Source organism: Lycium barbarum, chromosome 8, assembly GCF_019175385.1.
Source record: "Lycium barbarum isolate Lr01 chromosome 8, ASM1917538v2, whole genome shotgun sequence".
Classification (NCBI taxonomy): Eukaryota; Viridiplantae; Streptophyta; class Magnoliopsida; order Solanales; family Solanaceae; genus Lycium; species Lycium barbarum.
The window spans coordinates 62932115-62943985 of record NC_083344.1 but is presented as its reverse complement, the minus strand read 5'-3'; the positions used below and the strand labels follow the sequence as shown (position 1 = coordinate 62943985).

General features: G+C 37.4%; 1 protein-coding gene across 1 annotated transcript; it reads right to left on the bottom strand.

Moving 5' to 3' along the window:
• Nucleotides 1–7789: 7789 nt before the first annotated feature.
• On the bottom strand, nt 7790–11117 carry LOC132606156 (uncharacterized). The gene is made up of 3 exons (XM_060319522.1): nt 10777–11117; nt 10513–10687; nt 7790–8083 (listed from the first exon to the last, which is right to left on the bottom strand). The coding sequence occupies exons 1-3, from the start codon at nt 10910–10912 to the stop codon at nt 7987–7989; spliced, it is 408 nt and encodes a 135-aa protein (XP_060175505.1). The 5' UTR covers nt 10913–11117; the 3' UTR covers nt 7790–7986.
• Between the last annotated feature and the right edge of the window lie 754 nt (nt 11118–11871).

Sequence of the window (11871 nt, the reverse complement as noted above, 5' to 3'; positions counted from 1 at the left end):
CTGGGAAGTATACCAAAATTTTCACCAATGAAGAAAAACGAAAGACAAATAGGAAATCTGGGGTAACCCAAAGGAAATTGGAATGTACTGAACGATCGAAAACCATGAATAGGCCGGGTAGGCCAAGGCAGACTCGGCTGCTGAAAGAGAAAGGAAACGCAATGCAGCTCTGGAATCAGAGTAAGTCTGAATAAGCGTTTGGAAATGTTTTATGAATAAAATGGCAGTGAATCCATAGATAGGCATGTGATGCCTCGTTCGTGACTGTGCCGATCTGTAGTGGGCCCCGGTGGCCATTGTTACGATATCTGAAAGGTGTTAGCTAAACAAAATTCGGGAGACAAGAAAAAGGTGATGTAGAGATGTTATGAAGTAAACGAATACTGAACTCGTTACAACAAAAGGTAGAAGCTTCCGATACGACGATATCAATGGGAAAGAGGAAAGTAAGTAAGCGGAAGAAAAAGAGACAGCAACGGCAACTTTTGGGAATCTTCGGAGGAAAGACGGGTACCTCCCCAGATGTAAGAAAAGACCCCATAAGGTCAGTTAAACATTCGAGGACGAATGTTCTAAAGGGGGGGAGGATGTTATATCCCGTACTTTCGCATGTTCGGGAAAATTCGAATGATTTTGATTTGCAAGGAATAAGGCCATATGTTGATTTGAATTCACATATGGGTGTGTTGTTCATGAAAAATATTGGTGTGGAAACACGGAGGAAGGCCAAGGGCAAAAATTGGAATTTTGAAAATTAGTTTCGGGAATTACAAAATGAGAATTATTATTATTGGGCTCAAAATAAATAAGAAAATGGAGGCCCAATTTGAAGAGAGTGGCCGGCCAAAGCATGGCCCAAACCCATAAAATGGTCATGTGATTTCCATGTGGCCACTAATCAAAGTATTCATATTATATATATACACTTAGCCATTAGAAGGATCAAGAAACAAAACAAAAAAAAAAAAGATGAAGAACAAAGGGGCAAGCCATTCGGCCAAGACCCTAAGAAATTGGGTCTTGGAAATCTTGCTTCCAAAATATTTTTCTTGTGGTATTTGCACTAATTCAAGGTCCCTCTACAACATGGTGCAATTATTTGGGAAGAAAGGGCACTAGTTTCTTCAATGGGACAACATATTTGAGTGAAGAAGTTGAAGAGAAAAGGTAAGAATTCATTCCATATTATTAAGTTATGAAGGTTTGTTTGTGTTGTAGTATATGGAAATGAGTAGAATTCATGAAAATATAGAAGTTTGCAAAGTGGGAGTGCATACCCATGTGTGGCCGTGTGTGTATTAATGTGTGCATGTGATGAATGGAAATTTATGTTGTATTCTAGTTGTGATAATTGTGGAAATTGCATTGAGAATGAAAGTGGAATGAATTTGGTTGAAGTGGGAAATGAGTAGGTTGGTCGTGTGATGTTGAAATTGGAATGGAAATAAATCACTTTTGTTTAATATGTTAATTGTGTTAATGTGATGCTTGCAATATAAATGAAGATGAAATGATATAAGTTTGCATTGAAATGGAAAGTAGAAGTCTATGTCGTTTTGTGATGATTTTATGACATTATGAAAATGGAGTTGTTAAGGATATGATTATGATGATCATTGATGGATTTGGAAGGTGGAAACATGTTATGGATATGTATGCCAAAGACTAGAAGTTTTGGATGAAATATGATCTTGGTGGAAAATTGTATATCTTGTATATCGTGTGAATATTTTGTGAAAACGATATGAAATGCTTCTAACCTATATGGTGATGATCTTGATTAGTGATGAATATGAAAATATTGAGCTTAGTTTGGAAGTGTGAAGTCGGAATGGACGTTAGTGCATTATGTCGGAAAATAGAGCTAGTTGCCTTATATTGTAATGGTTGTTGACTTTGTTGATGCTGTTGGGTTGTTGTCGCTATTATTTGAGCCGAGATGTTTCTCGGGGATGCTATATTATAAAGGAAATGCTGCCGAAATTTCGGTATGCAAGTATGTGCTTAAGTTGGGTCCTTAAGGCTTGAATTTGACAATTGGTAAAAGTGACCATTTGCAGATTTTGGATGAAACGGGAATCGAGTCTGGACGAGCGTAGAGCGCAACTAAGGTATGGAAAGCCTTCCCCTTCATTCTTTGGCATGTCCTAGACATACTAGGCTGAGATTTGAGCCTCGGGGGCAATTCTGCTCATAGAAATCCGAGATTGATTTTTGGTACTATTCATTCAATGCAATTGAACTACAAAAGGTGCATTTTGTTAGAAAAATGGTTAAGCATCCGTAACTTTCACAAATGTAATCCGATCGCTCTGAAACTTTCCTGGGTGACTCCGTAGAGTATAATGTACGTGATTCATGTCTGCCACCTCGACTTGACCCGAGGTGGGCCCGCTATCCCCGACTTCTCTTCTATGGTCCTGTTTGTTTCATTCTTGTACGATAAGTCAAGGGAACTTATGGTTATTATTCCGACTACTAAACGGGAGTTATTTTAACTATTCTGAGTTTGATTTAATGTTTATTGAAACGATTGTGGAGACAGAAACCTTGATATCTTCGGAATGGCTTTAGCCAACTTACTTTTGTCCGGAGCTCACAGGTAGCTCCTGGTTATTATGCTGTTCACTACACGATAGGTGCTATGACCACCTTTATGAGCCTTATAAAATGTTTTGACATCTAAACCGTTTTGAAAATCTTACCCTGATAATTTGGATAAACTACTTATCTTCTGTATTTTCTGATATACGATTTTGGCATACCTGAATCTTGTGTGACGCATGATCCTGGCACGTGTGATTTATGTTTGGGAAGTAGTGATTTGGTATCCTGTATGGTTATTTTCTGTTTTATCGAGTCCCGGGCCGGTTATGTGAATATGCGCATATGTGATATTGGCCGCTGGACCCTCGACCGCGGCGTGTCCGACATTGACTGCTGGACCTTTGACCGCGTCATGCCGGACATGTGGCATTGACTGCTGGACCCTTGACCGCGTCTGCCGCACTTGTGATTATGCCCGACATAGACCGCTGGACCCTTGACCGCGGTATGTCGAAATTGTGGTAGTGACCGCTGGATACTTAACCGCGGTATGTGTGATTGTGACCGCTGGACCCCTGGCCGCGGTATGTGTGATAATGACCGTTGGGTACTTGGCCGCGGTATGCGTGATGGCGACCGCTGGACTTATGGCCGCGGTAAGTGTGCGTTTGATTCTTTTGTATGCATGAAACAAAAATGATTTTCAAAAGAAAGTAAAGCATTTTGGCATTCTAATTGCCGTATTCGTCAGCCGGAACCTCTTGTGTGTGACTTGCACGTCAGAGGTGACATTGTGGCATCCTGGTTATTCGTGCACACTCCGTTGCACTGTCTACTGCGCCCCTCATTAAAGGGACGAAACCTGATATAAATGTATATTATCTGTACTTGTGTAAGTTATGATTCTGTATGCATGGTTCTGCCTGTTACACTTCTAGACAGTTGATTCAGAGAATGATTCTGTCGGTGTTGCTTCTGTATGACTGAGCCGGACTATGATTCAGTCGGCTATAGTTCTGCACCCCTAGCTTTGGTTGCGGGTATGTCAGTCGCACTCTGTGCCCCGATCCGCACGATGATCCTGTCAGTTAAGCTCTGTGCCTCTGTTTCATATCACGATTCAGACGGCTACACCCCGTGCTTATGATATATGTCGTGGTCCTGCCCACACACTCTGTATTTCTGTTTCGGACTCGGGTCCGATCCTACCTGTTGTACTTCTATACTTCTGGCTCGGGTTTTGATTATATTGTTACATGGTCGCTTTACATACTCGGTACATTTCCGTACTGACCCCCTGTTCTTCGGGGGCTGCGTTTCATGCCGCGCAGGTACTCCCAGTTGAGGTGAGGACAGATGGAAGATATCTCAGCACAGATGGCAAGCTCCATTTGTTCCCGGAGTGCTGCCGAGTCAGAGTCTGTATGTTATGCGCTCGGAATCTGGTTAGAGACTTTGCAGGCAGTGTTGTGGGTGTTGGTTGTCGGTCAGTGTATGTAATGAATTTTGTATGTTCACAAATTTGTTCGGCCTGAGGGCCACGAGAAAGAATTTTTCTGAAAGAAAAGTTTTGCTATGTACTTTATTATTTGATTTAAAAAAAAATATGACGTGATTTTATGTGTACCAAGAGTCTGAGGGTTCGCTCGGCCCTAAGTAAGGGTCGGGTGCCCATCACACCCTAGTGTGGTCGGGGTGTGACAGCGAACACCTTACTGGAAAATTACAACGTAGATATATGTAAAATCACGTTCTATATATCGATAGTATTTATTTTGAACACCCTTGACATGATTGGTTTTGAACACTCTTGACATGATTGGATGAGGTAGCCCAATGGTTAAGGGTGTTCAGCAAAAATCCAAGCAAGCTAAGCGCCCAGTATCGATTCCGTCTAGAGGCGCTTTTTAGTTTTTTTAGTTTTGTGCCTATTAGGTTCCATTCTCTGCATAATTACACATTGATTTTAAGGCTCTATATATGGCCTACTTTTTGTTTTTGAAAGAACATTCATACAAACCTTAGACCCAATTCTTTTCCTTTTGAAAGACATAAGCTGCAACACCCAATTGAATACCCAAAACGTTGTATGTTTGACTTTTTTTTCTTTTAATTAAACTTTTTAAACTAAGCTTAAAAGTAATAGTTTAATTGAAAGTTACTTAATAAGCAAATTCTAATATTCTCTCCGTCCAATTTAAATGTCTTACTTTTCTTTTTGATCTGTTTCAAAAAGAGTGTCTCTTTATATATTTAGTATGTTGGCAATTCAAACATTCTACATGACAAGTTTAAAATCACAAGATTTAAATGAAATTTTACTACGTTACATACAACTTTAATTTAGGACCACAAAATTCAGAAACCTCTTTTTATTCCTTAAACTTTGTGCTCAGTCAAATTAAGACACTTAAATTAAAATGGGACGAAGGCAGTAGCTCTATTAAAACTCAAAAGCTAAAATGCTGTAAGATGAGAATCTCCTTTTGGTTCTGCTCCCCATTGTCCATGTCTCATCAATACTGCTGCCATCGCCGAAGACCGGTGAAAGCTAGAAACCAAAAAAGTGATTCGATTCTAGGTTGAATTTTCTTTTCTTTATTATTTTTGTTTCTTTGTCCGTTCACTTCAGTTAAATTAAATATGAACAAAGTTTTGGTCCTTTTAAATGGTGATTAAAGTTAAATATTGCATAGCTTGATTTTATGTTTCCGGTGCACCCATTTATAAAAAATTAAAAAAATTATGAATATTGCGTAGTTTAATTATAAAATTTTTGATGCACCCATTCATAATTTTTTTTTTTTTGAATATTGCATAGTTTGATTTTAAAATTTTCGATGTATTCAATCATCAAAAAAAAAAAATTCTACTTATGTAAAGCTTGAATACCCTTCGCGAAATTACTGGCTCCGCCACTGACATGCGTTGTGTCTTCCCCGAGATCTTTGTAAGTAAATTAGTCTACTGCTTTTAATTGAAATATGATGTGTCTTGATATTTCATTGTATCAGATTTTCTCTAACAAAATGACAGCCAATTTTTATATATAGTGTTATCTCATGGAAGATTGGATTAGTTACACTTTGAGTTGAAGTTTTTTCTATAACAATATATGTACACTGGATGCTAAATTTCATCCCCTAGCTCTTTATACAGTACAATTAGGGGTCATTGGTAAGGTGTATAAGAATAATATTGGTGTATTAGTAATGCTGGGATTAGTTATCTGACACTAATTATGCTAGGATTATTGCTTATCCACTATTTGGTTTGGTGTATTAAAAATAACATGCATTGCATAATTTCTAAAATAAAATGTTGTTTACAAAAATTTCCGCCGTATTCTTTAGCTTTGTACACTTTCTTTGCAACAACTAGTTCTTTTACTCTCTCTTACAACGACTATTTTTATTGCAACGTCTGTTCACTCCCTCTATAATTCGAGGTGGAATTTCTAGCGTATGAGAATGAAAGTATCTATTACCCAGTCCTGAAATGAAATTTTCTCATCAGGGCAAAAGTTGAATTAAATAAAAAAGAATCTAGGTGCAAACTTAACCAAGTGACAGCTCTCCAAACCACAATGCTAAACATATAGCATTAATAGTTGTGGTTTAGCATATACAAGTTACAACGTTATACGTAGGAAATGCTACTCCAATTATGTGACTTCAAAGCTAAGGTTTCCTACAAATTTTGGGTGTTAAAAGAGTAGGGGTAGGACCAATAGAATTTGAACTATTCCCAAGAAAATCCGAATTGAAGTCCCCAAAATTACTGTAGGTCCAACTTAATAATTGTAAAAGGTTTTAAGGGACTTCAGGGGCAATTGTGTCTTTAGTCATGCTTATGCATGTATTAAAAACTCTTGTACTGTTAATCATGATTTGCTATGTATTAGTCATACAAAGGATAATACCAAATAGGGTTAGTTATACATAGGTTGAAAAAGTGTATCAAACAAGATATTAGTAATACACACAGCTAAGGCCTTGCTCCTGAACTTTGCTACAGCTAAAGGCAACTGTTTCCTTTTCTAGACTTCCATGATACTAGATCATCCCCGAACTTCACAAGGTCAATTGTGACAGATCTCCTGGTTTGTAGGCAAGTGCCCCAGTTTAACTCAGTGATTCTCTGTGAAGGTATTGGCAATCCCAGCACTGGTTGTCTTGATATACCTTACTACTCTTAAGGCGACTTCCAACTGTGACTACTTAGGTGTATGCATAAACTTAGTACCTGTACCGCAAAAGATATATCAACTCTGGTCATGGTTAGACATAATAGCCTTCTAACTAATCTTTGATACTTTCAACATCTTCAACATATTTATCTTCTGGTTCACTCAGAGATCCCTTCTCATGAGAGTCATATTCAATTGAGATAAGGCTGAGATTTGTACCTAGAGGTGCATTCACTAGTTTATCACCTCCTAATCCCAATTCTGATATTATCTACAAGGCACACTTGATCTGGCTCATGACAATTCCATTGTTTAGATCTAGATAAATTCAATTCCAATGAAGAATTTTAGCTCCCATAGATTTTTCATCTTAAACTTCAACTTCAAATCATTCCAGGTTCTTGTTATAAGAACTTCACTATTTTCAGATATCAACAAACCATCAACATATACTAGTACTACTAGTAGCTCAGTTTCTTCTTCCTGGTAAAGAGAGAATAATCAAAGTGGCTTTGAACAACGCCTAACTATACCAATGCCACTGTTAGTTTTAGATTCACTCTCTTAGAGCCTGTTTGAGATCATATAGAGATTTGTAGAGTTTGCAAAACTTTCCAGACTCCCCTTGTCTTCTAAATTCGTGAGGAATCACCATGTAGATGTGTATCCCCGGGTATAACTTGTGTACTCTCATTTGTATCCACTGTATATCCGTGTATACCTCTGTGTGAGATACATGTGTCGCAGAGATTTTCCTACTCCATTTTAACTACGAATTTCACTTCCAATCTTCCTCAAATTTTATATATTGCCTAGTCTATGTGTTATAAACGAATACCACCCATACTCACTGAAAAACATCCTTTTTTTTTCCAAGTTTTTTTGGATATTGTAAATCATTAAAAACTTCTTGAGGCAAAAAATGGTTAAATAGCAAAAATGGCTCTGTAACGAATTTGAATTCGCCATCTTACCGTCCAAGTGTGTTTGAAGGAAAGCTGCAAACAAGGCCTAAAACAGCGGATCAGAAATAAAGGAATAACTGAACAAGCCTTTGAGCGGAACACCGTTGCTCGAATATTAAGTGGAGACTTTCAAAACCTTTGTTTTCACAATACAAGGAGAACCTATCGTGAACCTTCGCCTAAAAGCTAGCTAATCTTATCGATAAGACCAAAGAGCTGAGCTTACCTAATAATATAGCAGGATTATTACAAGGAATAATCTGTGTACACCAGGGAACGACATAATTAGGACCTTCTCCACTTGTCTAATTCTTGTGTAGTCGCTTTGATTAGCTTTTTGGTGTTCACAACAAGCTCATCAAGGAGTTCGCCTACCTCATTCCTGAAAATACGAGGAACATGGCATTAGGAACTAATTACACCTTAAAGGTTCGAAACATGAAATGTATATTGGTAATTAGTAAACCACCCTCAATAAGAGCCCCGCTGTTCCAAACCCAATTCCACAGAGCACCCGATCAGCCAGAGAGGCACCCATCAAAGGTAGTTCCAACAGTTGGTTAAATACAAGAAGAGAGAGCATTTGTCTGTTGAATGGTAATCTAAGTTACTCGGACTCTTCGAAAGTGTTGCCGCACCCGTGTCGGATCCTCCAAAAATACACTACTTTTGAAGGATCCGACACGCACCCGACAACATTTTAGGCTAGTCCGAGTAACTTAGATGGTAATAACAAAAAGACACTAATTGTAGGATAACAGTTTGTGTCCCTCTTTTCAGCCTTCTTTTGTTTGGAATTACCCGACTTATGCCTCACTGGAAATATCACAAGCGCATAATGATGAATAAAGTTCTGCTTTCTATGAAGAATTAAAAAGTAATATTCCCAGTAATCAACTTGTAACATCACACGAATTCAAAACAGATCACTTGAAGACAAGGTCAACATTATATCAAAACTAACATTACTGAGCAATACGCAGGATCAGAATTCAGGGAGATTAGTCATGCATTACACTAAAAGGCCTTATGCAAACAAGAATGATGGTTAAAAGTCTCATTGAGGTAGAACGGGAGAGTATGAAAGAATGTCAACTAGATTTGAGGAAAGGACCATGTATTTAAGGTCAGCACATTCAAGTGTTCAAAATCTGCAATCGGATGGAGATTTTATACTTTTGGTTTTGAATTGGTAATATCAACCACAAGAAGCCATTATCAAATAACGGACATGAGTTTAGAAAGCACATGGGTCAACTAAAATGACTTTACAGTACATTTCCTGAAAAATGAAGTGCCTGGAGTAACTTTCATAAACAAGAAGTACTAGTTCCCTATCAATTAGACATTACTGAAAATAAATTAAGACAGGAAGCAAAGATTTTCTGTGTGTCTCTATATAAAACACAAACACATAAGAACTGGTGCTGTTTAGCAAGCAAAATTATAGAGAACTTCACTTACAGATGCACGTAATCATAAGAGCAGTCATTACCAATTTGGCACCAAAATTAGAAAGGATCCGGGAAGCTCATGGGAGTACACAAAACTCAAAATAAGAAAGGCTGTAGCAAGTCATTTTTGATGTCTTTTAAGGCAATAACTTGCAATTATGATATGACATAATAACAACAATTCATTAGTACCCTGCCAAAATGTGAGTTGCCATTCAATATTCCAGAAACAGTATAGTAGTGTTTAGGTAAACAAGTATCCTACTATACTTATTTGTCTTCATAACCTACTAGAAGAAACATGTGATTATTGTGATCTTCTTTAAGTATTTACTATGTAAATCCTTTATCTAGCATAAAAGGATTATTATTTATTTTGTTAAGGTTGCTTAATGGTATTAAGATATCACTTAAAGAAACCTACCTCCCAGAGGATTCCGGTTTAGATTGGGTAGTGGATGGCGAACTCTACACTATTGCACTTGATATGACTGTATATTAATGTACTGATACTATAATGGGAAAAGGGAGGACTACTTTTTTTTGGATAACTTAGGTGTCAAGGCCAGCTTGCGGGCATCTCGACTAATTCCTAGGACTACTTTTTATGCTTCTTCAAAACCCCGCTAACTATTAAGCAGCCCTGAAACTTCAGAAGGAACTAAAGGCAAAACAATGAAACTTCATCCGTCATGAGTATAAATTTCATGGATGGTACCTAAGCTGATGATTTATTACAGAAAAGAGCCTAAACTATTGTTTGTAACTAGAATATACTTATACCATTCCTATATATAATTAGAAATAATAGTTACCAGAATTGTCATTTCTGGCGTGGGTATTTGTATTTGGGTAGTAACCGGAGGCCTGGAAATGACAATTCTAATTACTAGTACTTTTAAGGCATAATACATAAACAGAAACTTAAACTTGACCTCAGCTGGCAAGTAAGCACTCCAACTTCGGGAGTGCACATATAGACACCTCAACTTCTCCCCATTGTGTCTCATGAACACCCGATGCTGAGGTGGCACATAAATTTTGGAGGTGTTTAGATGATCATTTTGTAAGTTGGAGTGTTCAACCGACACAGTGGAGACGAGTTATGGTGTCTAAATGTGTATTTTCAAAGTTGAAGTGTTTAGTTGTCAGCTTAGGCCAACACACTAGCCAAGTTTGAGAGTCAGTTTATGTATTATGTATTATGTCTGCTTTTAATTATATATGAGTAATATAGGTATATTCTAGTTAGAAAATCTAATTGAAGTAGTGGTGTGTCATAAATCATTAGTTTAGTTAGCACCCGTGAAATTTACCCTCCGTCATGAATAACAAGAATTAAGCAAGCAAAACTTACCGATTAGGCAAATTGGCAGGGCCATGGAAAAGCTTGCCGACATTAGAGTATCTACGGGTGTCATCATAAGCAAAACCTCTTCCAACAGCGTAGCCAAAACCAAGACCAATTCCACAGCCAGCACCTAACCCAAAACCCAGTTGCAAGCCAGGAAGTCCAGGACCAAAGCCAGTGCCTTAAGAAAGGAAAGAAAGAAATAGGCAATTCAAGTCATATATTGGGAAAAGGAAAAGTGAGGAAAATGAAAGAATGAATAATTCGAACCTCCGATAAGGCCGATTCCGAGACCAAAACCACAGCCAATGCCAAGTCCAAAAGCAGGTCCAATCTTCCCCAATTGCTTCGACTTAACTATCGGTAGCTTCCATACCAAACCCTTTTCTTCATCTCCCCCTTTCATCTCTCTCCTGATTTCCAATTCGAGCTTCAGAGTAAACGACAGCTCTAGCCCCCAAATCTCTATCCCAGAGTTGGCCAAATTGGCTCAGGCTGAATTGGTTTTGTCGCTCAATATTTATGTGAATTTTTCAACAGATTTTTATTTTTATTAGGCTTAATACGATATTCTCTTAAAATTGACACTAATTTTATTTAGCCACAACAAATTCAGCCTATTTCAATTCAGCACTTGAACATGTGATATATTATTTTTGAATTTAGTGTTAGTATTTTCATTTTGATACTTGATCAAATTTTTCGCATTTAAACTATTCATGACTTCTACTTTTAGTATTTAAAACATGTCTATGATTTATATTCCCCACATGTGTATCTTTCACGTTATGTCAAGCCATGCATGTGATTCACTCGGTCAAGTTCAGGCATCAGGTGTCGATTCTCCCACGGGGCGTGACACAATTATATTGAGTATGAAACTATGAGATAGAGAGTTTCTCAATGTAGTAAAGAGGAAAATTAATTTGGGGACTTTAAAAGAATGAAGTGTAATAACTGTCATCATATTATTTTACTTAAAACAGGACATAATAAATGGTTAAATCAACTAAATTTTTTAGCAATTATCTACGATCTTACCTTGGAGGAAATTATTCAATTAGGATGAATGCATTTCAAAAGAATGGAGAAGTTTTACAAATGTCGTCAAATAATTAAACATAAAACAGGACATAATACAGTCAAATCAACAAAATTCTTAGCAATTCATTAAGATCTTACCTTAGCAGGGAATCATTCAATTACTTTTTGCTCACTGTATTACCCTTCAAGCTGTTGATGTTCAAATTATTAGTAAAAGCCATTGCATCCTAATTATCCGGGACCTCTGACAGCAATATTCTCTGTCTTTGGAATAGATTACAAAGTCATGAAGTAACTAATCTAGCCTTTGCTTGACTACAA

What these genes read in the sequence shown, in the direction of transcription:
- LOC132606156 (XM_060319522.1), bottom strand. Translation starts at nt 10,912, where the DNA reads ATGAAAGGGGGAGATGAAGAAAAGGGTTTGGTATGGAAGCTACCGATA. An exon ending in CGGAATCGGCCTTATCGGAG is followed by an intron (nt 10,688 to 10,776) that starts GTTCGAATTATT and finishes TCCTTTCTTAAG; the next exon opens with GCACTGGCTTTGGTCCTGGA. An exon ending in CCTGCCAATTTGCCTAATCG is followed by an intron (nt 8,084 to 10,512) that starts GTAAGTTTTGCT and finishes TCGTATTTTCAG; the next exon opens with GAATGAGGTAGGCGAACTCC.